The 26,938-nt window shown below is 44.1% G+C and overlaps 1 protein-coding gene and 1 long non-coding RNA gene across 2 annotated transcripts in view; one reads left to right on the top strand and one right to left on the bottom strand.

Moving 5' to 3' along the window:
- Positions 1 to 20,763, bottom strand: part of SH3BP1 (SH3 domain binding protein 1) — a 37,033-nt gene extending 16,270 nt beyond the window's left edge. Inside the window, exons 1-5 of the mRNA XM_081211109.1 lie at positions 20,067 to 20,763; positions 8,314 to 8,356; positions 6,162 to 6,266; positions 3,619 to 3,695; positions 1,967 to 2,078 (exon numbers count right to left, since the gene is read on the bottom strand). Of these exons, the coding sequence (XP_081067235.1) occupies positions 1,967 to 2,078; positions 3,619 to 3,695; positions 6,162 to 6,266; positions 8,314 to 8,356; positions 20,067 to 20,128 (399 nt within the window). The 5' untranslated portion in view covers positions 20,129 to 20,763. The remainder of the gene's footprint in view (positions 1 to 1,966; positions 2,079 to 3,618; positions 3,696 to 6,161; positions 6,267 to 8,313; positions 8,357 to 20,066) is intronic.
- On the top strand, positions 20,445 to 24,744 carry LOC308596279. Its single transcript, XR_014012436.1, has 2 exons — positions 20,445 to 20,585; positions 24,157 to 24,744. It is a non-coding gene; the product is annotated as an uncharacterized lncRNA (long non-coding RNA).
- The last annotated feature ends 2,194 nt before the right edge of the window (positions 24,745 to 26,938 follow it).

Below are 26,938 nucleotides of genomic sequence, written 5' to 3'. Positions count from 1 at the left end.
CCACCTTAGAACCTTTAGTGCTAAGTGCATCTACATCGCCAATCATAGCCATCCTGTGTTTTTCCCTGTTGTTCCTCCAGCTTTTCCCAGACTGCAAAAAAGCCTGACTTTTGTACAGAATGGAAGAGCAGTGCAATCTCCACAGGTGTAGATGCAAAGCAGGGCTTTGATGTGGGTAGTGACATATAGTGCAGGTGAGCCGACCACAACACGGCACACTTGCGCAATATGTCACTTTTGTAAATGTGTGCCGGCTTGTGGTAGGCTCACCTACGCAATATGTCATTATCACAAGTCAGCATGCATTTACAAAAAAATGGCACCCCTGGCCACACAGGTTATCACTAAACACCAGAAGTCATCGGATAATGCCATGGTTTTTTTTTAAAGTGGATTTGTTGTGCTTGGGCAACAGAGTGCTTTAATCCACTTTAAATGCACAAACCCAAAGCATGAACTTGAAAAATACTGACGTTCTCCGGAGCCACCCTAAGTTTCTATGCAAGCTTTTTTTGGCTGAAGAGGATGATAACAATTCCTTAAATATATAAAAGAGTGTTCCATAGAGCTCATACCCTACCATGCTCATCTTTAACAGATGAAGAAATAAATATGACGGAAACCTTTAACCATCTTGCTAAAACTGCAGGGTCTGAAAAGGATTCCTCCCCTTCATGACTGATTAAATATAGCATTATTACATATAAAAGGGTATCAAAATCCAAATAATTTAGAAAATAACATACAAAGATGCAGTATTATGGGGAAATTGGTCTGCAAAAATGTGTATATTAGGGGAAATGGCATAGAAAATGTGTACAATAGGAGAAAGTCACAGTAAAATGTTCATGGATGTTCATGAGGGCTTTTTTAAAAAACAAACCACAAAGTGATGTGGAAATGTGAAAAACTGAACTTAAAAATGGAAAAACGAGAAAGTGTGAAAAACCAAAACTGACAGATTTGTTCATCCCTACATTTCACTATGCAAATTTCTTTTTAAAGCATTTTAGCGCTTATTCAAAATTGATGGGTAGTAAAAATGTCAGTCACCACTGTAAAGATTGTAGTGAATATGTGTTTAGCTTCAAATGGCAGTTAAGGGGAACTGGATCTTTGCTTTCCTCACCTCCAGCAGCTACCGTATTTTTCGTCCCATAGGACGCTCCGTCCCATAGGACGCACCTAGTTTTTTGGGGGGGAAATAAAGGGAAAAAAATTCCTTTTATTTCCCCCCCAAAAGCAGGTCGGGGAAACAGAACCAGGTCGAGGAACAGCGGGATGGCGGCGCTGCGCCTCCCTGCTGAACCTCGAGCTTGTGGGGCTGGCCGATGTCTGCCCCGTGCAAGGGGCGCTCTGCATCAGGGCGCCCCCCCCATCCGCAGGGGAACTCCTGCAAGGCTCCCCACGCTGCGGATGTCTGCCTGGCGCGGGGGGCGCTCTGCTTCAGGGCGCTCCTCGCGCTGGGCAGCAGGCTGCTATCCGCAGCCTAGACATCCCTGCCGGACCTCCCGTAGGGCTGCCTAGGCTGCGGGTGTGTTCCTGAAGCCTGGAGAGTGAGAGGGGTTGGTGCGCACCGACCCCTCTCGCTCTCCAAGCTTCAGCAAAAGCCTGCATTCGCTCCATAGGACGCACCCAGATTTCCCCTTCATTTTTGGAGGGGAAAAAGTGCGTCCTATAGGGCGAAAAATACGGTATATCACCCCCCTTGGTTTGGACAGAACAACACTGTAGAATGTACACATAGAAAAAGCTTGAGCTTCCCAAGAATGTGGAAAGTGGATTGCAGTTCTTCTTGTGGCTTACAGTGGAAGAGCAATGATTGGTCGGTGCCAGGAGACACCCATCTGGAGGCAGCTTTTTACATGCAGCAGTAAGGGGTGGGGTGGGGTGGGGGGAGGAGAGAGGGAACAACCAGAAGACCAGGGAGGGAGAGAGGGAGAGGAGAGAGGGAGATGAAGTATACCTCGCTCAGTTTATTGAGGGGTTGCAGGACGTCTCGCTCGAGGGCCATTTCAAACTCAGCAAGGATCCTAGCTAGCATAGTCTGAATGAAGCAACTCATTTCTAGAGCTTTCCTGTAAGCAAAAAAGGAAGAAGAGTTACATGGTGCATATAACCAGAGCCAATACCTCTCCAACAACCTGAAAAATGAGGAGTATGAGTCCTCAGTGAGCTCTCTCTCTCTTTCTCTCTCTGGGGCTCCATCTGGCAGAACTAAACCATCACTGTAAAGGAGATTGCAGGGTGTGGGAGGGAAATGTTATTGTGTATGTGAAAACATCAATATACTAGCAGTAAAAAAAAAAGGTGGGTTAAAACCTCTCTTCCCCCTCCCCTGTGGTGCCATTTTATATACCCAGCAGCTATTTACTAAACCAAAAAGCAACCAGTTACCATTCCATCTAGTCTGGCCCCAGTTCTGAATCGCTGCACTTGGGGGTTATAGAACTTATGCAGGCTTTAATCTGAGCACCAGGGCCTGATCCATGGCCCTTCCTAAAAACGCACATCCCAGATGTCATGTTTTGTGTTCAGCGCTGATGCGGCATCTATCCGATGAAAGGTAGATCAAATGGATCTAGCAGGAGATCAGCCTGTGTGGCACAATATCAGTCAGTGGTTGCTTCCAGACTGTCAATATTTTGTGGGGGGAACTGAGGCGCAGACCAGGTTAAAGCGCAAACAATTTCAATTTGGGGAAAAGTGGACTTCTTGCGGTTAGGAAAGTAACGGAAACGGACTGAAAGGTGTAGGAGGAATGGTTATCACTGAGAAGACATATAACCACCATGGAAACTAATCGGGATGAATGCAAATTGTCAATATAACTTCTCTGCAAACAGATCAGAACGGATACTCAGCAAAAACTGTACATTGCCTAACCTTCACAGAAGCTTTGGGCAAGCAAATCAGGATGGATGCTCAATAAGCAGGTCATCTAGAATAACCTAGTGACCCTCATTCTTCCTGGTGCCTTTTCTATGAGGTGTCCTCCTGCCCTCCACTTGGGTTTAACACCACAGTTCCCAAAGACAGCTGCCATCCATTCTGTCTATAGTGTTGCACAGCTGAAGAAGGAAGGGATAACAGCATGACATATATTGCCTGTTAAACCGGGGGGGGGGGGGGAATGTGGCATAGGACAGGGTTCCCTACTGAAGCTGACCTCCTATTTTCTGTGCAGAGGTATTGCCCAGCAGCTTAATGGTGTGTAATGCAGATTTTATACCTGAGAAGCACCTTAAAGCACACAGCCATAACCCAAACCAAGGCATGGTAAACAGACAGGGCAAACACAGTCCGTGATATAACACCAATGCAGGAGTCCCTCAGTTTGCTGTTCTACTTCTGCAGAAAGGTTTCTAGATCAATGTCAGCCACATTTTAAGTAGAAAGGGTATTGCCTTTTAAGAAATACACTGCATTTTTTTTAAAAAGCACAGTTCTATCCTGCAAAGAAGATCCCTGTTTTAGATTTGGTGGTGATTTTTCATACCATCATGACAAAATAAGGGCATCCTTCCTGTGAGCAACTTGGGATATATGTTGCTTGCTTATGTTCTACAGATCAACAGTTTGTGTACACCTTAATCTATAAAACACACTGATTCTTACCCAAGGCTGGAATCAGTGTCCAGCTCTTTGAAGCTTTCTGCCATGGTCATCGATAGCGCCATCAAAGGCAATTTTTTCTGCAGAAAGAATTGGAAAGTGAGAAGATACAATGAGCAAACAAGATAAATACACAGCCTTTTCCTGAAACAGTGTGAAGCTCTCCAACATCTGCCAATATATAATTCATAATTCATAATTACAGCAGCTACCCCATGTCCCATACAAGTAAATGGGGTGGTGAAATTAGCTAGACCAGATCAAGTAGTTTGTATCCTGGTCCGTTTTGTTGTCAAGAAAAATGTACTTGGAAGAGATGGAAATTTAAAGACCAATTTAAAGGAAAACAGAGTTTAAACAAAATATGAAAATATTCTTGAAATGCAGGTATGGGAGCATGTAGAACACATTATTTACCTAACTAAAAACCAATTAAGAAAAAAATACAAACTGCTTTAGTGGAATGTTCAAATATTGGGTGCACTATATTGTTTGGAAGGTGGAGAAAACTTGGGATGCTAAGTAGCTTGCTTTAATGCCAATTGAAAGCAATTAGGAGGGGGGAAATAGCAAGTTGCCTATTATCAACGTGGGCACAGTGGTAATATGATGCAAATTTGGAACAAAATTTTAAAAGCTCCAGTAACTGGGGAGCAGCAGCAGAACCAATACTGGACATCAGAAACAGCGTCCAGGCGCAAATTGCGAATTTTGGCAAATTTCACTAAAAACAGCTGGAAAAGCTCAGCATGTTTCGTGTCCAGATTTTCATTTCTTGAAATAGGGCAATCCTATGTATGTCTACTACTTTGATGAGATACAGACAGGTTTAGTGTCAGTTGTTGGCAGTACCAGACACTTGCCAAGGCCTAAAACTCAGCAAGGGCAGGCACAGTGCTGAAGGAACAGCAGCTGTCACTGCCTGCTCATACATCTGCACGTTCCTTTCTGGAGGGTTGTACAGTGGTACCTTGGTTCCCGAACGGCTTAGATGCCGAATGAATCAGCTCCCGAATGCCGCAAACCCGGAAGTAAGTGTTCCGGTTTGCAAACATTTTCCGGAAGCCGAGCATCCGACGCGGCTTCCTCTTGAGTGCAAGAAGCTCCTGCAGCCAATTTGAAGCTGCGCCTTGGTTGTGAACGGTTTAGGCAGTTGAACGGACTCCCGGAATGGATTAAGTTTGAGAACCAAAGTACCACTGTACTAGGGATTTAGTCCAGAGCAAACGCAAGCAAGCAGATGATTGTGGAAAGGAAAAACAGGGCTGTCTTGCCTGAGCTGCTACCCCTCTGCCCCCACCCCCACAAAAATATCTGAGCACAAGCACACGTTACGAAACCCACAAAGGGAACGCTAGCCAAAGATGACAGATCATAGGATGTGTTGTTACTTAGTGCCAGTTATCAACAGAAAGTTACACAACGTCCAACAATCTGGATATACCTGTAGAGATTAAATTTTATGCCCAGCCCTGGAACAGATCAAGGAAGCCTGTTTAGATCCCCTCCTATGAAAGACAAAATCTTACAGAGCAGGCTGAATTAGATCTGCAGGGGTTTTTAAAATCAACCCACGTGCGCATTCAGCCCCTAGTGTGTGGACACAGCCTATATAAATGTATATATTGGAAAGTTGCCTGTCCATTCACTATGCATTCAAACACCTCTTAAGACATGGCAACCAATTTCTGTTAGATAGTTCCTGAGATCAAGGGCAGGTTTTCGTCTCTGTTTGGGTACAACTGGATACCATTTTGAATCAAGATAGCAGAATGAACCTTTGGGAGATTCCCAAGAGAGACTGCTAGGTCTAAATAAACTTGGAGGTCTGTGATTAGAAATCTCAATGTCTTTCTTTCTTTTTCATATAAAACAGCCATAGAAGGTAAGGTAGAAATTAGGGTCAGGGCAAAGGCAGTAGTACTGTGGACAGGAGGATCTTACTCTTTGCCGCTGTGCTGCAGTCACAATCCAAAATCCCCACCATTCAAAGCAGCTATGAGCTGCAGAAAGAGGAATTTGTATTGGGGAACTGGCCCAGGGCAAAGATTAAGGGTTGTGTTCATACACCCTTTACTGTGCATTCACTGAGTTTCCAGTGCGGGTTTTTAAATATGTGTTCACACAACGTTATCCAAAATGACTCTTGGTGTGTACACAAACAGAAATGAATCTGACGCTAATGAAGTTGTGCTGATGTGAAGAGCTGTGAAATGCACCAGGGGCTGGGGGGGGGGACTTCACTGCTTGGAGGCAGTAATGTGAACACAACCCAGAAACCAAGGGAAGACAACCTGATGCCTTCCAAACATTGCTGGACTGCAGCTTCCATCATCCCTGACCCTTGTGGCCAAACTGGGGTTGATGGGAGTTGTAGTCCAGGACACCTGATGGGCACCAGGTTGCCTATTCCTGGGTTAGACCCTCTTCCTCTGTGCTATGACCCTAAGCCACTTTTAAGGAAGAAGAAAAATATGCCAACCACTGAACTCCCATATAACCATTGGTTTACTTGACGCTGAAAGAAGAGAGGCAAACACTCTTACCACCCGTTTGTCCATGTCTGCCCCATATTGGCCTTGGAGACAAGCCAGGAGCCTCTTCTGGACATTGTGAGCAGCACGCTTGGCTGGTTCAATCCTCTGTTCAATCTGGAAAAAAGGAGAGTGAAAGAAAATGAGGGGAAAGATTCCCTCACTGCATCTGTCCCTGTTTGAGAGTGTCTCTCTCCTTCCAAGATCTCCTGCAACACCGTAGAGGGAAGCGTCTTGTTCTGTTCATCTTCCACAAGATTCCATGCAGATTTTGGCATTAGGGACAACATTTGGGTTTCTGATTTCTCAGTTTTTCTGGCTCTCAACAATGTAAAGATATTTGAAAGCAGAAAGGGTGGTATTCAACCGACTTTTAGGCAGGGTAAAAAGGTAAAGGTACCCCTGCCCGAACGGGCCAGTCTTGACAGACTCTGGGGTTTGTGCGCCCATCTCACATCTATTGGCCGGGGGCCAGCGCTGTCCGGAGACACTTCCGGGTCACGTGGCCAGCGTGACAAAGCTGCATCTGGCGAGCCAGCGCAGCACACGGAACGCCGTTTACCTTCCCGCTGGTAAGCGGTCCCTATTTATCTACTTGCACCCGGGGGTGCTTTCGAACTGCTAGGTTGGCAGGCGCTGGGACCGAGCAGCGGGAGCGCACCCCGCCGTGGGGATTCGAACCGCCGACCTTTCGATCGGCAAGCCCTAGGCGCTGAGGCTTTAGCCCACAGCGCCACCCGCGTCCCTTTAGGCAGGGTAGACACACTGAAATGAATGGAACTAATGTTAACAGTCTGCTTTGAGTAAAAATTGGTTGGCTACCACCCATTGACCTGTCAATGGTATGCACCCCACCCTGAGGTTGTTTACAGGTGAACTGTCAAAGTCACAGAGGTTTTGCAGCCCATAAAGACTACACAATTAATTTAAGTAAACAGAGACAATCTATACACACATTTATAGGAACATGTGTGCAGATCAAGAATGAAAGAGGAAGCTTGAGTGCCCAAGTAAATGATGTGTTTAGATCTTCAGATTAAGGGTGAATGTTTGCCAATGGACTTAAAGAGCTGAGTTGTTCTGCACCACACCATTCTTTCATCCATTCCTGTCTATTCAGCTCTTCTGCCTCTCAGTTGTCCATCTCTAGTCTTCTATAACACACCTTGTCAATTATGCCTGGAGAAGGACAGTGGCACATTCAGAGAGTATCTGCCTTGCATGCAGAAGGTCTAAGGTTCAATCCTGGGTGTCTCCCAGCAGGGCTGGGAAAAACTCCTGCCTGAATCCCTGGAGAGCCACTGGCAGTCAGGGTAGACAGTACTCATCTAGATGGACTAAAGGCTTGACTCAGTATAAGGCAGCTCCTGGGAACTCTGAATTATGCGACTCCTCAAATATTAGATTAACTGGTGGTGGGCTCTCATTTGCTTGAGATCTTTAAGGAGAAGATGGATGTGTTGGCACCTGTCAAGGCCACATGATTCTGCCATGAGTTGGACTTGATGGCTCTTTGCAACTCTTAACATTCTATGGAGAGAGATGCAATCAGATTCCATGATCTGGTTTCACTCTACTTTACTACTTTACTCTCCTGCTCCTGGCCAGGGATACTAATAACTCCTGCAACCCTGGGCTAGTTATGGCATCATGCTGCAGAATGCACCCCAATTGAATAAATTGAAGAACAAATAGGCAAGAATATGTTTGCTGTGGAATACTTTCTTCTACATAACTTACTGTCTATTAGCAGCCTGCTTTTATCTCATAGGCTTAGTACTACAGACATTAGAAATATCACAGAAGTGCAGATTTTGTGGTACAGAATAGGGGTGTGTGTGTGCCTGTGTGTACATGAAACCATTCTTTTGCAAATTAGTTGCGCTAGCAGCTTTCAAATCTGCCCCTTGCTCTGAGTTGTTGAGATCTCCTGGGACCCACTCTAACAGTAATGTTTGTTGCTCTTTGAAGCTTAAAAGTCACCTCTCCCACTGGAACATCTGGATCATTCTTCAGGGAGTGGGTAAAAACCCAGAGCAAAACTGTCCTGTGACTCAGGCATAAGCAGAGAGCAAATAAATTACACATGAAGACAAGAGACTCTTTCTCTCCATGCCTGCAGGTACAGGTAAGCACATGCCCACTGATCAGACCCACGCCTCACCTGGAGCAAGTCTTCTGTCAAGTATTCTGCTGTTTCTTGGGCTCTAGGAAGAGGCAGCAAAAAACAAGAGTCAAAGAAACAAACTATACATTAATGCTATATCTTTTAGCACGTTCTTCATTTGTGGCTGCAGAGGGAGAAATCAGAAGAAAGTTCTTTCAAAGTAATAGATACTGGCAAACTTGTCTTTGATATCAGGACTCACTTATTTTATCTGCCGCCTGTTTTGTACAATAAGGCAGAACACTCTGGCTAAAAGAAATACTGTGTTTATTAGGCTTTTACAGTGCTTTTTTTCTGGAGGGACGCAGGGGTACGCATACCCCTAAACATTTTGTGAATCTAAGTTTGGCCTCATTGAGGGGCAGGATTTCAGTATGAGTAGGAAAATGAGAATACCCCTAAACAATTTTTTTTAGAAGAAAAAAAAGCACTGGGCTTTTATATTTTGACATTTTCAAACACATCAGTGTTGGACAGTAGGAAAAGCTTGTCTGCATCTCTGTTGCGTTATTTATCACATTTGTACCAGGTCATTTTATTGAGGAGTTGTGAGCAGCATATATGTTGGAGATCCCGTTTAATCCTTCCCTGGAAAAGAGAGAATGGCTGGCCTAAGGTCCTCTGGTGAACTTCACAACTGAGTAGCACTTCCATTTCCAAATCCATCAACTCTATCAACTGCAGTGGTACCTCGGGTTACATACGCTTCAGGTTACATACGCTTCAGGTTACAGACTCCGCTAACCCTGAAATAGTACCTCGGGTTAAGAACTTTGCTTCAGGATGAGAACAGAAATCGTGCTCCGGCGGCGCGGCAGCAGCAGGAGGCCCCATTAGCTAAAGTGGTGCTTCAGGTTAAGAACAGTTTCAGGTTAAGAACAGACCTCTGGAACAAATTAAGTACTTAACCCGAGGTACCACTGTACCTGCTTAGAATGTCCAGAATTATTTTTACATGATTGAACATAGGACAGCGCTCCATGAAGTGATTCTGTTGGCACAAAGATTTCTGCTTGCACAATGAAACTTTTCCTTCCTCTCTTCTCCCCATGCAACCTCCCAAATCTGCTCTGGAGAATTGAGGTAACCTTGAGAATGGGCTTTAGGGGACACACGTGAAGAAAAGAGAGGAGGAAAGTTTCGCTGGCCATGCAGTGCTAACAACTACTTTACGGACTACAGCCCTTAGCCTTATTATTCTGTCTCTCACATTAAACCTCTTCTCTTTTTCATGCCATATACTTCATGAAAAGAATTCTGATTTCTGCTAGAATGTTGCTGCCTTTGCCTGCCCAGGAGTTTCAGAAAGATAGAGGGGCATGTTGGATTATGATTTCTGTTGTTGGTTGCGTATAACAAGGGAAAGTATCCCTGAAAAAAAATCGGAGCATTTAGCACAAAACCCCTGACCCAAAACACCCATAAAACAAAATGGAAGATTATAATGCTACAGAATGTTAGACTGGATGACCCTAATGCACCAGGGGTCCTGAACCAGGTACTGGGTGGCTGCCAGACCCAGGCATTTGACTCTCTGTGCCAGTGCCATACCAGTTTGCCAAAAGAGGGAGCTACTGGCTGCACTTTGTGGCCAAAGAAAAATAAGTACTGGGGGGTGTTTATACTCCAAAAATTAAGGAAATTGTTTACTCTAAATTGTCGTCAATTGGTTAAAAAAGTAAAGAAAATAATTAGGAGGTGCTGAGGGGGAGGGGATTGTCCTAATTAAGGAGGATTGCAGTGATCCAGATGAAAGTACCGTATGTTTCCGCCTATAAGACGCACCCATGTATAAGACACCCCCTATTTTGGGGGGCTCCGTTTTAAGAAAATGGGGGAAGATCTATCCGTGTATAAGACCCCCCCCCCAATTTTGGTCATTATTTTTAAGGGAAAAAACCTAGTCTTATACACAAAAAATATGGTAATTCCAATGTTTCTGTATTTCAGGTTTTCTCCATCTCCCGCAACTTGAATGTATGAAAACACTGGCACATACTTCTGAATGACTGTCTTTCAAGGCAAGAAATCTAGACTGCTGCTGAGACAGACTGAATGGAGACAGACTGCTGTATGACAGACTGAATGGAGATGGATGGGGATTATCCCATCTTTCTCATTATGATGAAATATACTGTATTTCTATTTAAATTGTAGTAATTAGTTCTATATACTGTATATACTGTATTTCTATTTAAATTGTAGTAATTAGTTCTAGTCTGGCTTGCTTTCCTGCTTTCCTTCAGACTGTCAGCTGAATCCTTCATGCTAAAGGCTGGGTATTCCCAGTGGCTAGTATACCTTTGAACTTGCCTTGAGATGAGAACCACATCCATACACTTAAACGCTATTGCACCATTTTAACAATCATGGCTTCCCCCAAAGAATCCTGGGAATCATGTAGTTTGTCAACTGTGCTGACCTCACAGAGCTACAATGCCCAGCACCCTCAATGAGCTACAGTCCCCGGGTCCATGACTGTTTAAGCAGTATGTTTTAAATGTATGGTGTGGTTGTCACCCATTCTTAGACCCTAGAAAGCACTGCAGCCTAAAAACAGAGGAACTATAAATCAGTTGTCTCCAAGGGCAGATTATTCAGCATCACTTGTCAACAGAGGAAATCTCAGACATGTAGCTCCGCCTCTACCACCTACTACTTAAATCTGTCATAGGGTTACACTTACACAGGGGGGGAAAATGCAATTCAGGTTCTTCTCCTTTCAGGAACAAGGCTGCACCCAGAATGAAGGGTAGGGGAAGAGGAACTCTCAGCAATACTGAGGTGTGTGACACAGTTCAAAGAGGGTTTGCATAGAGACTCCAGGATAAAGTTAAAGAGAATGGCTGGGGCAAGCCAGTCAGATGGGTGGGGTACAAAGAACAAATTATTATTATTATTATGACATTGATGAAGAAGCTGCTGAGGCAGCGGAAAGGGTGATAAGGAGACAAAAGCTCCCAGGATTTAAATGTTTACAAGGCCCTTCCTTCCCACCATGGGAATCCTGCATTCGCAGCAGAGGAAATAATTCCTGCGGTTTGTAACTTAACATTAAACCTGCTCTCTTAACCACCTCACTTTCCACTTCTGAGACAATTACAGATCTAAAACACTTCATTTGCATCCTATTCCACATATTAAATGAAGGCTTGTTGAAAACCTGTTGCTTCAGACATGGAGACAGGGAGATAAATAAGGGTGTTTATAGAAAGGGGATTAATATTGTAATCAGGCCATTGGCAACAGCGCTGCTGGTTTGGTTTGTTTGATAATGATGATGATGATTTCTTATTGGATTACTCCTAGGCAGGGTAAATCTGGATGAAATGGACAAAAAAATATGCTAGAATTTCATGTGGAAACTTCAGAAGCTTGCATATGTAAGGAACACCAATTGCACCATAAACTTCTCTCTAGAAGCACTTACATGATGTAAAGGGACCCTTGACCATTAGGTCCAGTCGTGACCAACTCTGGGGTTGCGGCGCTCATCTTGCTTTATTGACCGAGGGAGCCGGCATACAGCTTCCGATTCATGTGGCCAGCATGACTAAGCTGCTTCTGGCGAACCATTGCAGCGCATGGAAACGCTGTTTACCTTCCCGCTGGAGTGGTACCTATTTATCTACTTGCACTTTGACGTGATTTCGAACTGCTAGGTTGGCAGGAGCAGGGACTGAGCAACGGGAGCTGACCCCATCGCAGGGATTCAAACTGCCGACCTTCTGATCGGCAAGTCCTAGGCTCTGTGGTTTAACCCACAGCGCCACCCACGTCCCTACATGATGTACATAGGAGCAAAAATTCCTAACATCACGCACGTGCTAATGAAAACTCAGCTGGTGGTAAGAGAACATGAGGTTTTGATAGCTAAGAACAGAAATGCAAATGTCAACCCTGGGTGCAGCAGCTGCTGAAAAGGTGAATTCCACGCTAGTGATTATTAGAAAAGTGACCCAACACTGGTGTGCCTTTAGAAATATGGTTTAATGACACATATTTACACCCTTAATTTATGGAGAGGGAGTACAGATCTTACAGCATGGTCATCTCGAGAGGGGCTTGTTCCCCACAGAAGTGAAGCATCTCTCCCCACCTGCCTCCAGCCAGCCAGCCAATATTGTTTTGCCATTTTCTTAGTTGTGCCAAAGGCCCCCAAGTCTTCCTGTGACATCACACGGTTACCATGGCAACCTTCCAAATCTCCTGTCTCCGTTCACACCTCAGGACAGGGGGGAAGGACCGTTCTTCAAAATGGTCTTGGGTTGTTTCTTAATGGCCCTAGCGTGGCCAGATCATTTTGCATAGGCTAACCTAGGAATTCCTCTGCAGTTTGAATTTCTCCTTTCACATCCCATTCTACTGTTCACTAACAGAAAAAAATATTTTTTTTGTGGAGAATTTGCCAAAGAAGCTCAACAACTTTGGCCAAAACTAAAAAAACAAACAAACCCTAAAAAACTATTGTGTCGCATTTTGAAATATGGCAACCCTATTATACAGATACTTTATGTGTTTGGTGTGTTCACATTCTGGTTGCCACAAATAAAAAAGGGTTTGGAAGAACTGGGAAGGGGCAGAACTGGGCATCCAACTGATCATCTATGAGGAGAATTTAATCCATGTGGGGCTTTTAAATTTGGGGAGGGGGCATTAAGGAAAGAGGGACATGATCAAGGTTGATAAAATTCTGCCTAGTGTTGGGAAATATAGTAAGACCGAGCTAGAAATATAGAAATTTAGAAGTCTCTCGCTGAATCTCCTACCCAGGTTTCCTGAGGAGAAGGAGTGACTGTTAAACCAGTGTTGTCTGTGGTGTGTAGATAAACCCTTAATGTTAAGCAACTGCAGAGCAGATCCAGCTTTAGCTGAAGGACCCAAGCGCACCAGAGGATGTGAAGAGTGGAGCAGGCCTTGAAATGCTTTCTGCTGTGAAAGAACAGGAAACCATCAATTGAGGCAGGGGGAGGGAGACAGAAGCTGTGCATACAGGCACCATGCATATATTTCAAGTACATTCCCTCTCTCCAAAGAATACTGGGAAACATAGTTTGTTAAGAAAGTTGTGAATTGTAGCTCTGTCAGGGAGGGTAAACTACAGTTCCCATTATTCTTTTTGGGGGTCTGTGTGCTTTAAATGTATGGTATGCATGCAGCCAGGGAACAGAAGGAACTGTTGTAGCAATGAATTTAGCAAGGACTATATCACTTGCAGAGACATCACCTTGCCAACAAAGGTCCGTATAGTTAAAGCCATGGTTTTCCCAGTAGTGATGTATGGAAGTGAGAGCTGGACCATAAAGAAAGCTGACCGCCGAAGAATTGATGCTTTTGAATTATGGTGCTGGAGGAGACTCTTAAGAGTACCATTGACAGATTAGAGAACTGGGCCAAAACAAACAAGATGAACTTTAACAGGGAGAAATGTAAAGTATTGCACTTGGGCAGAAAAATGAGAGGCACAAATACAAGATGGGTGACACCTGGCTTGAGAGCAGTACATGTGAAAAGGATCTAGGAGTCTTGGTTGACCACAAACTTGACATGAGCCAACAGTGTGACGCGGCAGCTAAAAAAGCCAATGCAATTCTGGGCTGCATCAATAGGAGTATAGCATCTAGATCAAGGGAAGTAATAGTGCCACTGTATTCTGCTCTGGTCAGACCTCACTTGGAGTACTGTGTCCAGTTCTGGGCACCACAGTTCAAGAAGGACACTGACAAACTGGAACGTGTCCAGAGGAGGGCAACCAAAATGGTCAAAGGCCTGGAAACGATGCCTTATGAGGAACAGCTAAGGGAGCTGGGCATGTTTAGCCTGGAGAAGAGGAGGTTAAGGGGTGATATGATAGCCATGTTCAAATATATAAAAGGATGTCATATAGAGGAGGGAGAAAGGTTGTTTTCTGCTGCTCCAGAGAAGCAGACACGGAGCAATGGATCCAAACTACAAGAAAGAAGATTCCACCTAAACATTAGGAAGAACTTCCTGACAGTAAGAGCTGTTTGACAGTGGAATTTGCTGCCAAGGAGTGTGGTGGAGTCTCCTTCTTTGGAGGTCTTTAAGCAGAGGCTTGACAACCATATGTCAGGAGTGCTCTGATGGTGTTTCCTGCTTGGCAGGGGGTTGGACTCGATGGCCCTTGTGGTCTATTCCAACTCTATGATTCTATGATTCTATGACTGCAAGAAGATCAAACGCATCCATTCTTAAGGAAATTAGCCCTGAGTGCTCACTGGAAGGACAGATCCTGAAGCTGAGACTCCAGTACTTTGGCCGCCTCATGAAAAGAGAAGACTCCCTGGAAAAGACCCTGATGTTGGGAAAGATTGAGGGCACAAGGAGAAGGGGACGACAGAGGACGAGATGGTTGGGCAGTGTTCTCGAAGCTACAAACATGAGTCTGACCAAACTGCGGGAGACAGTGGAAGACAGAAGTGCCTGGCGTGCTCTGGTCCATGGGGTCACGAAGAGTCGGACACGACTAAACGACTAAACAACAACAATATCACTTGTTTGGGGGTTAATGTATACTTATTTGGATTATATGTAATATGCACACATTGACAGGATACAAGTGTATCAAAATCTATTCAAATACAGCACTTGTGAGCGAATGTTTTTAAAGTGGGTTAAAAAGTAGGAAGGAGCCATTAAAAACAGTTAAATTGATAGACACTTGATCAAAAAACACAATTTGTTTTTGTTTTTTAACGGTGAGGTGTGTAGTTGGTAATTATTCTAATTTAATGTTGCCAATCTAGACTGACTTTTTCTTACAAGTATACAGAGATATCGCCGTGGATCTCAGATGGCCCCAACGTTTTAAAGCATAGATATAAGGAACTATATTTGTACATTAAAAAAAAACTAAAAAGCTCTGGAGATATTAATTTAGGCTGCAGAGTTTAAGGGGGAGTGGAGTTTTACATGCTAGGTTGTGCTTAGGCTCCACTGAAATTGAACGTGGAAAGTTAGTAATCATGCCTTAAATCCTGTTGATTTAATCCAAGTCTGCATCTACCCTACTGTCCTCACTCTGAGGGTTCTTCTTACTCTTTCACTGATATATAGGAGGGTTAAAACAGAAAGCACAATGTAGTAAGTGTAGGTTTTCCCCTATGCAGCAATGTATTTAAATCTCTCTTGCGAAAATGGCTGGTGTGAGTAACTACTTGCTCTGCAAAAGATTCTCCTCCTCACCCAGCCTGGAGTGAGATGAGTAACAACTAAATTCAACCTTCACATCACAACAGCTAGACAGGGAAGACGGGAAAATCAGCTCTGGAACACCCAAGTGCCCAGCCCTGCCGCTTATGTCATTCCTTGTGCTTTCAAAAGTAGAGCAGGAGATGGTAGAGGCTGGGCAAGACCAGGTGGAAAAATACAGTAAAACAGAGAAAGGATCTTCTACTCGTTGAGAAACTTCCTGCCTCCATCAAACCATTTTTTGGTCTGTTTAGTTAAGGTGGGCAACTCTTTCAATTTCGGTTTCTCCAGTCGTAAGCTCAGTTCTCCAAATTTTCATATCAGTTTGGATTTAAAACAAAACAACAACAAAAACCCCCTCGTGAAAATTCACCAGCGTTTTAGTGTGAATTTCTCCAAATATACATTTTTTTTTTGTATGTAGTTCTTCCTAATAAACACATTTTTGCAAAGCAATTTTAATGTTAGTTTCACTAACAGATGCATTTTTGTGCACACTGTAAGCTAGTATGTGCATTTTTATACACATTTCTTGGCTGGAGAATGGCACTGCAAAATTCAGAGAAGTGTGAATTTTGAAGGACAGCTGTGTTTAGGTTCTCAGATTGTTTCAGAAAGCTCTGATTAGGAAGGTTTGCCTTTAAATGAGAAGTGAACCAAATTTCTCCCCATCCCTACTGACTAGCGGAGTACATACTTTTCTCAGCACTGGGATTTCAGAGTATTAATCCCATCCAGCTGTGGGTTGTGCACACACTGCCAATGACTCACCACCCAGTGGTTCGGGAAGTGGTGTACACACAACCTTCGCCACAATCCATATCTATCCTTTCGTTTCTTGTGAAATCCTGCATTTGATGTGTTTCCCGCCAAACAAGCTTCAGTCAGAATTGAGAAAAGAATGTCCTTGCTGCATTTTAAGCTAGCGATAGACTCACTGAGTGGGGTCAGTCAGGCAACTCAAAAACACAACAAAAGAGTCAAGCCTCAGGTTTCAGGATGGGGAACCTGTGGCCCTCTAGATTAGCATCATCCAGAAATTACAATTTCCATCATCCCTGATCACTGTGGTCATGCTGGATAGGACTGATGGGAGTCCAGCAACATCTGGAGGGAGACATGTTAGCCATACCTGATCAAGTCAATACTATTTTTTTAAATGTTATTTACAGATCATGAAAAGCTCAATATGTTTGATTAAGGTATCTGTAATAGCTATGTATGTATGTATGTATGTATGTATGTATGTATGTATGTATGTATTGCATTTATATTCTACCTTTCATCCAAGGAGCTCAAAGTGGAATACATAGTTCTCCTGCTCCCTGTTTTATCCTCACAGCAACCCTGTGAGGGAGGGATGAAAGTTAGGCTTTGGCTAATTCAACAATCCATGGCCTTTTAAACTAAGGGGGAGGGTTGTTGTTTCGCTTGCATCATGTCATGTATTTTTGTGGGGGGGTTTTGTGATCCACGGATGAAAGGCGGAATATAAATTTAATAAGTAAATAAATGAATGACTGACCCAAGGTCACCCAGTGAACTTTGTGGTTGAGTGGGGATTTGAACCCTGGTCTTCCAGATCCATGTCCAACACTCTAACCAGTACACTGTACAGATTAATGATACTGGTAATGATAACTTATAGGGCCTTTGAACCTTCTGCTCCACAAAGTGGTTAGCTGAAACAGCAACAGCTATTGATCCCTTTCTTATCAACCTACAGTTAGAGACCCTCCAAGTGTCCCTATTTTCCAGGGACATCCCTAATTTAGAGAAGCCATCCTGGTTTCTGATTTGATCCTGCAATGTCTCACTTTTCCTTGAGATGTGCCTATTTTCTCTGGAGAAATGTTGGAAGGTATGGAGTTATCCATCCCCCAAGCTGTCATAAGGCAATCCTGTATTGGGAAGTTTTTAAATGTTTAATGTTTTATTGTGTTTTTATATATGCTGGAAGCTAGCTAGAGTGGCTGGGGCAACCCAGTAAGATGTGTGGGGTATAAATAGTAAAATTATCATTATGGGACGTTGGAGAGTTAGAGCAGCCTGGTCTAAAGGCTTCATATCTACAGATCCCCACCCCCAGATATACTTGATATCCAACACCACGAAGCAAAATGGAAGACATGGGCCTTCCATTGACACCAGGTACTTAATGGCCTGAGGGAGTTGCTAAAAAGCAAATCCCTACAGCTCTCTGCTTCTTTCTCATAGACAGGGATATATGAATTGCTGGAATTCCACACAAGAGAAGAACCCATCCGAGAACCTCAGATTTCATTGAAAAGAACATGTTTGCATATTAAATTTATAGCCTGCCCTTCCTCCCAAAAGAGCCTAGAGCTGCATGTATTGTAAAAATAGGGTTAGATGGGGTTAGAAGTATCTGGATAATCTAAAAAACCCCCCCAAAAAAATCCAAGAAACAAGAAAACAAAACCCAGAGGGCTTGCTGAGTTGCACCAGTGAACATGGCTGTTACTATTTTTCTTCCTCTGGTGAGTTGAGCATGGCATTCGTGGATGTGGATTACCTCACTTTATCCTCTGTGCAGCAGGTTAGGCATGAGTATGTGTGAGTGGCCCAAGGTCACCCAAGGGGCAAATGTGGCTGAGAACTCAGATCTCACCCCCCCCCCAGCTGAAGTCCAGTGCTCTAGTGCCTTACATAGCTTCCTTGCGCCCATTTGCCTCAGAAATAAGCACACCTTGCGGAGTACACACAGTACCCTCTGATCTCAGGGACATAGCACTTGTTCCACATGCTGGCTGGGGCGGATGGGAGCGGCAGTTCAGATCATCTGGAAGACACCAAGGTGGGGAAGACTAGTCTAGGGCCATAAATTTCCCTGATAATCCTGTTGCGTGGTCAAGTTCTCTTTACCACTTGGCAAGAAGATACAGACAAATATGCCTGCCAGAGGGGTGCATGGGGATGGCAGGGTGATGCAGCAGAGAATAAAAGCAGGAGAGGCTGGGTTATTGACTGACCCTGAACACGCACCTGGGGCCTCAGTTCCATAGCATTTGATGCTTTGGGGTGAGGGGCTGGAGTCTCACCTGGGCTCTCATGTTCTGGTTCCTTAGTGATTTTTAAGTGGTTACAGGCACAGTTTGTTGAGTGGCCTGGTCACTGGTTATATGCTCATCTATCCTGCCACTGGTGGCCCACTGGTTGTGAAAGTGGTGGCCCTTTACTTTGGCTGTGTACTCACTTTAAGGCACGTTCAAAACACATTTCCCTGCCTCAAAGAATTCTGAGTTTGTTTGTTTGTTTTTTTAAATGATATTTATTAAAGTTTCAAAAAAGGTTACAAAAATAAGAGAAAGAAAAGGGAAAAAAAAATACAAAATACAGAAAAATAAAAACACTTAAAAACAAATCAATCTTTCCATGTCTTGTCTTTCATTTACTTGTTTCCCTGACCTCCTCACACCTCCCTTTTTTGTATTCCAGTTCAATTAGTTAATTCAGCAAATCCTTTCCCTCTTTGTTTTTATCCTAATCCTTTAACTTAATATATTGTAACTTTGAATTCTCACCTGTTAACAAACCATTTTTACGTACTCCTTTGTAACATTGCTGCTAAAACCACTTAATTTCATTCTGACATCATTCTAACATTCATTAATTTTGCAGTATTGATGCTTTGGGGTGAGGGGTTGGAGTCTCACCTGGGCTCTCATGTTCTGGTTCCTTAGTGATTTTTAAGTGGTTACAGGCACAGTTTGTTGAGTGGCCTGGTCACTGGTTATATGCTCATCTATCCTGCCACTGGTGGCCCACTGGTTGTGAAAGTGGTGGCCCTTTACTTTGGCTGTGTACTCACTTCAAGGCACGTTCAAAACACATTTCCCTGCCTCAAAGAATTCTGAGTTTGTTGAGGGTTGCTGGGAATTCCAGTTTCCCAAAAATGCAGCGCCCAGAATTTTTCTGAGGGAATTACATGTGCTTTGAATGAGTTCTGTAGGCAGCCTTATATGGAACCTGTGCCCACCCCCCTCCAGATGCTGGACTACAGTTCCCATAGTTCCCTGACCTTTGGGCCATGCTGGCTGGGGTTGGTAGGAGCTGGAGCCCGATAGTATTAAGAGAAGACCACTGGTTCTCCATCCCTGACAAAGGAAGATTCAGGCAAGGGTAGGGTTGAGCTTTTTAAAGGAAAACCCAAAAGGTATTGAACACACACACACCAACAATGGTTCCAGATAGTGGCATGGAAATGTGGTCGCCTCTAGTCTGCTAAATAAACTCCCTGATAAACTGAATTCAGGAAAGGAGGGGGTAGGAGTTAGAATTAGCACCTGGCGGTGCTGGGACTAGAGACGAGCAAGCATGTCTCCACGCACTCACAGCTCTCCAGCAGTCAAGTTTTCAGAAGCAGTTACTGCCCAGTTAGGCACCATCTGAGCCCAACTTACAAGTTTTCATCTGGACGACTCAGGTTCTTGTGCAAAGTCCAGAGGGCCTAACCTGCATACTGCCTAAAGGGTGGGTCCTGTCAATTATCAAGCCAAGAAGCTAGTCCTCCTTACCTTCCGCCAATGCTGGGGTGACTGAGCTGCTGCCGCATCCGATTGAACTGTCTCTTCATCATCTTGAGGGAAAGATAACGCAGTCCCACCACAACGACCAAAAACCAGCTGGGTTTCTTTCCCTCCTCCTCTTCAGCACAAGCCACTGGCACTTGTTGCCATCGATGATTCTCTCCTCCTCCTCCTCCTCCTGTCAGCAGGCTTATTCCTGTCACTTCCTTGTCATTCTCTGGTCTTATTTTATTCTCTCTCTCTCTCTCTCTCTCTCTCTCTCTCTCTCTCTCTGACTTCACCCTTCTCTTCCCATTTCTACTTCCTCCTCCTCCTCAACCCTCACTGATTTCCTCTTATTTCCCTTTCTTCCGATATCCTTCCCTCACAATCTTCAGCGTGTTTCTCCACCTCCTTTTCCTCCCTAAGTTTCAAGTCCTTCCCGTTTCTCTCACACTTTCTCTGCAGCAACTTGCCGCTTTCTCTCTTGCCTCCGCCACCACCACCTCTCGCAGATGCTGAGATCAGGTAAGATCTGCTGCTGCCTCTCTCAGTTCCTGTCACCACCCAGCCAAAAGAGAAAAAAAATAAAAATAACTTCAGCCAAGCCTTAAAGGGGAAATATTATTACAGCAAACATGCAACAAGGCAGAACAAGCCTTTACGCTGCAAGGGCTCGCGCTGTAGCACTTCCTACACTCTCTCTCTCTCTCTCTCTCTCTCTCTCTCTCTCTCTCTCTCTCTCTCTCTCTCTCTCTCTCTTTCTCTCTGGCTCAGCTTACGCTTGACAGCGTGGGGGTGACGCTGAAACGAAGCTTGAGGTTTGGGGTGAGGAAGACGGTTGGCTGATAAAGTTGCATGAACTCAGGAGGACGGGGGTGTAGCTTTTGCAGCAGAGGCCCAGAGAGGGTCTTTCTCAGGTTGGCCCAACCAGCATTACTGGCAAGGTGAAGTAAACAATGGATTTTGGGATAGCAAAGCTAGCAGTGTGCAACAGCTCCTGCTAGTTCAGCCCTGGGCACCATACATTACTACCTGCAATTATAAATACTAATACTCTGTCCTGCCTGTCTCTGAAGTATCTAATTGCATACTGCAAGCACAATACTGCAGACCAACTTCTTAAGACTGTGTGCTCTTCCATAAAACACGCACAACGTTCAACACCAATTTCCCTGGAGCAAAGGAAAACTGCAATGTGAAATTGCTGAATTATAACACATGTAGCCTTTGGAATGCACAAGGGTCATTTTCCCACAGTACTACAGAGTGGTTTGGAACTGTACACACCTTCACATGATTTCATTTACCATCTGTGTTGTCTGTGCACATAAGTGGGAATGTTTTCACGTGCAACAGTGTTCTCTATTCCCCTCCCCTCAAAAAACATTTCCATAGCTTCCTTGCCTTAAAAAACAAAACAAAAAACATTTCGCACATTTTGTTTTCGAAAGAGAAGGGCTGAAAACTGGTGTGTTTCTGCATATGTACTGAAGAATGCAGAAGATCTACAGTCGTACCTTGGTTCTTGAACAGAATGTGTTTCGGGAGTTCGCCTGACTCCCGAAACCATTCGAAAACCAAGGTGTGGCTTCTGATTGGCCCCAGGAGCATCCTGCAGCCAATTGGAAGCCTCACCAGATGTTCGGCTTCTGAAAATCATTTGAAAACCGGAACACTCACTTCCGGGTTTCAATTGTTTGGGAGCCAATTTTTTGGGGAGCCAAGGCATTTGAGATCCAAGGTACAACTATATTGTTATACAGAGGTGACTTAAGTCACTGTGCAGCTTCCTATTTTGCCTGTTACATTTATACCCAAGTTAAGCATGGTGAGGAGGAATGGCCCAGCCCTGGGAAATCTCTGCGCATGTATGTAGGCAGGAAGCTCTTGAGAAGAACATTCTCAGTACTAAACGGATTATAATTGTTCCAGCAGAAGGTGCTTTATATTTATTTCTTTTTATTTCTTACATGTATATACAATGGTACTTTGGTTTAAGAACAGCTTACTTTATGAACAACTTGGATTAAGAACGCTGCAAACCCGGAAGTAGGTGTTTTGGTTTGTGAACTTTGCCTTGGAAGCAGAACATGTTGAGTGTGTTCCATTTGTAAATTGAGTCCCCTGCTGCTATGGGAAAGCGCACCTTGGTTTAAGAACGCTTTGGTTTAAGAATGGACTTTCAGAACAGATTAAGTTCATAAACCAAGGTACCACTGTACCACCTTTACCTCCAAGGAGCTTAAGGCGGGATAAATGGTTCGCCCTTCACGATTTTATCCTCACAACCACCCTGTGAGGTAGGTTAGGCTGAGAGACAGTGGCTAGCCCAGCGCCACCCAGTGTGCTTCATGGCTGGCTTGGGATCCAAACCCTGGTTTCCCAGGTCCTAGTCCAACACTCCAACCAATACTCCAGTGACTCTATTGACAATATGGGGTTGTGTCATGTGACTGGCACCCAGCATTGAATGCCTATTATCACGTAGTGTGCACACACCTTTAAATGGTAATGTGCATTAGTTCAAAATGTGGGAAGCCAGCCCTGATGCATTTAGGGACCATCTTGCTGCTTTTGCTGAGTGGAGTCCTGGGCATCTGCCCCAAAGTCCTGACATCACTGCCTCAAACAATTCCCCCCCCCAAAAAATATATTATTGAACACCTATTGCTTTGTCCATCGAGGCAGTTCACATGATCGTTTGGGAGCTGGACCACAGCCACATGGTATGATGAGATCTGGAGCGATGATGCTGGGAGCAGTGCTCAACAAGGTGACATTAAGCCTTCTGAAATATGCAGTAACCTTCCTAGGCACACTCTGGATGGAAAGGACTGTTGTGTTCTAAACCCCCAACACTCCCCCCCCCAACTCTGTCAGCAATCTCTCAATTTGCAGCCGTTTGCAAGCCACTCGTTGCAGAGAAAGCCCAGGCAGGCAAAGAATTATGGGGGCAAAGTGCATGAAGTTACTGAGAAGTGGGAAAATTAAGGTGAGGAAGTGGTCAGAGTGCGCACATCGAGAGATAAAGTTCTATAATTGTAAATGAGAAAGGAAAGGAGGAAAGAACTGCCTCAGGCCGGCTACTAAAAAGGTTGCATTCTCATGCCTGCTAAATTTATCTATTAGCTGGGCTAGGTTAGAACTGCTATCAGTGTTTTGTTTTCATCTTGTACAAATTACTGGTACCCAACTGTTGAGCTAGGGCTATGCAGGCTTTGAGGTTACCTAGTTACCTTTATCAAGCACACATGAATGTGATGGCCTAAATTATTATTCACTCGTCATCATCATCATCATCATCAATTATTATTATTATTATTTTTATTTTTATTATTATTATTATTATTATTATTATTATTATTATTATTATTATTAAGCTTTAAGGGCAAGGATCGAGAGCCTGTAGCCCTCCAGCACTCAGTTTCTGGGGCTTAGTCTTGATTCTCTCCAGTCAAATATATTTCCTGTAGCAATTCTACCACAAAGTATAAACAACTACTACTACTACTACTATGACCACTTCATTGCACATACTTTGGCAAAAGCCCCTATGTTGCAGCTGAGAGCTCAAATTTTAGATTCATTGCAAGCGTGCATATAGAATGCAGCCTGCATCAGCTGATTTATCTGACACGGAGACAAGATGGAAAGTAGTGTTGCCTGTGATGTAAAGGGGCTGCTGAAGTTAAATTTATTACTCAACAGGCTGTAATGGACAGAGCCTGGAGCCAATTTGCCTCCTGCTGCCCATGAACTGCAGCTGGGCTGTTCCAAAGTGCTTGCCCCCCTTCTTGGACCTGGTGAGCATTAAATGTCCCCAACCCCTATAGTTATAATTTGTGGGCTGCCATTGGATTTTATTTTGATTTTAATGTGATTTTAATTTGCATTTTAATTGTTTGATTTTATGTTTTTAACGTTTTATACATCTTGATGTTAGCTGCCCTGAGCCTGGTCTTGGCTGGGGAGAGCGGGGTATAAATTTTATTATTATATCATAATCATCTCAGGTCCCCTCCCCACCCCTTTTAGTTAGGACTTCTCAGGGGCATGAATACCAAACATCATTTAAAAAAGGATCTGCTTTCCCTAGTGTGCTTCTCTTCAGGTGCTACTGCAGACAAGAGAGATCATAGAATTATCGAGTTGGAAGGGACCCTGAGTGTCATCTAGTCCAACCCCCTGGCATGCAGGAATCTCAATTAAAGCATCCATGACAGATGGGCATCCAGTGGGATGAGGAGGGAAGACGCCATTTAGATGCCACTTTTGGGTTCCATGGGGAGGATCAAGCTTCGCCTACTCAGGAGAGACCAGGCCACTAGGACAGAAATGGGATCTAAGCCCCAACAAAATAAACAAGCACAGAATTTATTGTTGCGGGACTGTGCCTACCATCTCAGAAGCTGCAGTGCAGATAGAAGAATTGCCTATATGTTACGTCTATCAGAGAGGAAGCTGGAAACAACCTTCCTGATTCTTATCTGGACATATCAATGCTCAGTGACTTATCCTCAATGCCACTGCTGTAGTCCATCACACCACAATTCCTCATCATTTGGAGAAGCCACGCAAGTCATTTCATTAGGCTCCTTTGGGAGGAAGGTTGGGATGCAAGTTGAAATAATAATAAACATTGTAAAAAATGAATGACCATAATAAATTACTACTACTACAAAAATGCAAATGATGATTAATTTCCAGCTTCCTTTTTTTGTAACTCAACCTGTTTCTACTAAGATATGTGTGGGAAGTCTACCTTACTGCAGAGGATTCAAGCTGTCAATAGTAGTGCCATTTTGCTTAGAGGGCCGTTGCAAGGAATGGAACGCGAGATTTGTGCTCTCTAGAGACTGTATCAGATTTTGGACTCTTTTTTAAAGAGTTTGCAAGACAAGATCTTCAAGACAGCTCCTAAGCTGGAGATGGGAGCAGTATTATGTTCCCAAACAAGACATCCAGCTGCACGCTGTTAAGTAGCTACCTTTTGGCCTCCACAACCACTACGACACACAGCAGCAATTATTGCTGCAGAGGCCTCTGCAAAAGGAGTGGGAAGTGGGGAAGAAGAGGAAGTGTGAGCTCTTCGCATGCACACAGCAGACCCAGCCACAAACGACAAGCCCACAAGTTTGAGCTGAGACCAAGCTTGCCGGCAGGAGGAGGAGGAGGAGGAGGAAGAGGTGACATTTTCCAGAGTTAATGCCTTGGTTAGCTTTGGTAGCAATTCCACGCCTCCACAAATGCAGAAATAGTCTGACTCTTGAGGAGATTATCGCACCATTGCAACGCACCATCGCAACCCTAACAAAAACAAGGAGCCAACGGTGGTTGCCATATTCGTATCTTAATGTCACATGGATGTTCCTGGCACTGAAACAGGAATTGAGATAGAGGAACAGAAGCTGGGATGACTGGAAATGGTTGCTGGGGCTCAGAGTCCTCTAATAAGATAAATGGCCCCTCTAATCCAGTCTTCTGACCTCACAGTGGCCAATTAGATGCTTGTAGAATGCCAGCAGCAGCACTCCATCCACCTGTGATTGTCAGCAACTGGTATTCAGAACTTTAGCGTTGGGACCACAAGGGCCATCTAGTCCAACCCCCTGCAATGCAGGTATGTGGGACTCAAACCCACAACCCTGAGATTAAGAGTCCCATGCTCTACCAACAGCACCTCCAATATGGTAAGTGGAATACAGCCATCATGGCTGGTCGCCATCAATAACCTCATCCTCCATGGATTTGTCTAATCCTCTTTTAAAGACATCCCAGTTGGTGACCATCACTACCTTTTGTGGGAGCGAATGCTGTAGTTTAACTACGTGTTGCATTTCAATCTTTCAGCAACATTCAGCTTCATTGGATGTCCCTGAGTTCGAGCATTATGAGAGGGAGAAAACTTCTTCTTATCCACTTCCCCCCACTTTGCATAGTCTTATACACCTCTATCATGTCCCCTTGCCTTTTTTTCTAACCTTAAGAAGGTCCAAATATCATCTCCTTTCCTATAGGAGAGTTGCTTCAGCCCCTCAAGTTACTTGGTTGCCCTTAAATTTTGAACCTTCCCAGCTCTACAAGGATCCTTTTTAAGGTGAGGCAACCAGAATGTAGATTTCTACAATAACATTATTAGCAGGGGCTTTTTTTTGCAAATGGTTCAACATTTACATCCTGCACCAGGTCTTGGATGCCCCTTAAGTTAAGGGTTGCATCCCCTCTAGTCAGTTTCATGACCAAATGTTCCAGGGCACAGTCATTGCAGGCATCTAAAACTTCTACCTCTTTGTCCTGACCGGAACATATGCAATTATCCAGTCTAAACAATTAAAACACCTGAAGTCACTGATTATTGCAGCACTTCCTCGACTGCAAAACGTAACAGAAAAAGTGGTCTCATTTTCCATTTCTGAGATGAACAGGGTTAATATGGGGGGGGGGTGTTACTAGGTGATGTGCAATTTTTACTTCCATCAACTTCCGGAGTATTTCTTGAAATCGACCATTTACAGGTGTGGAACTACAGACTGAGCTGTGCGTATTCCGTGCTTACACACCCAAGTCTTGAATTGGGAACTGGGCGTGCATTATAGTATCTTGAGAATTTCTACTTTTTTAAAAAGCAATTTCCTAGCCCTCAAGACAAAACATTTAGAATTAGGCAGACAGTGCTGCCAAAGCAGAGTAAAACTGCAGTGCCCTTACAACTAGGAGGGGTAGAGTAAAACAAATGAAAAACAAGCGTATTTGCATAATATAGAGCACAGAATTCAGCTTTTCTCAAAATAGTATTTTGATGGGCAGAGGCCTGCAAGTTGGAGATAGGCAGAGCATGGGATCCTGGTGCCCTTCCAATCAAGTCCTGACTGATGCGC

Source organism: Podarcis bocagei, assembly GCF_964188305.1.
Source record: "Podarcis bocagei genome assembly, chromosome: 10".
Taxonomy (NCBI): domain Eukaryota; kingdom Metazoa; phylum Chordata; class Lepidosauria; order Squamata; family Lacertidae; genus Podarcis; species Podarcis bocagei.
This window is presented reverse-complemented; position numbering and strand designations above follow the sequence as displayed.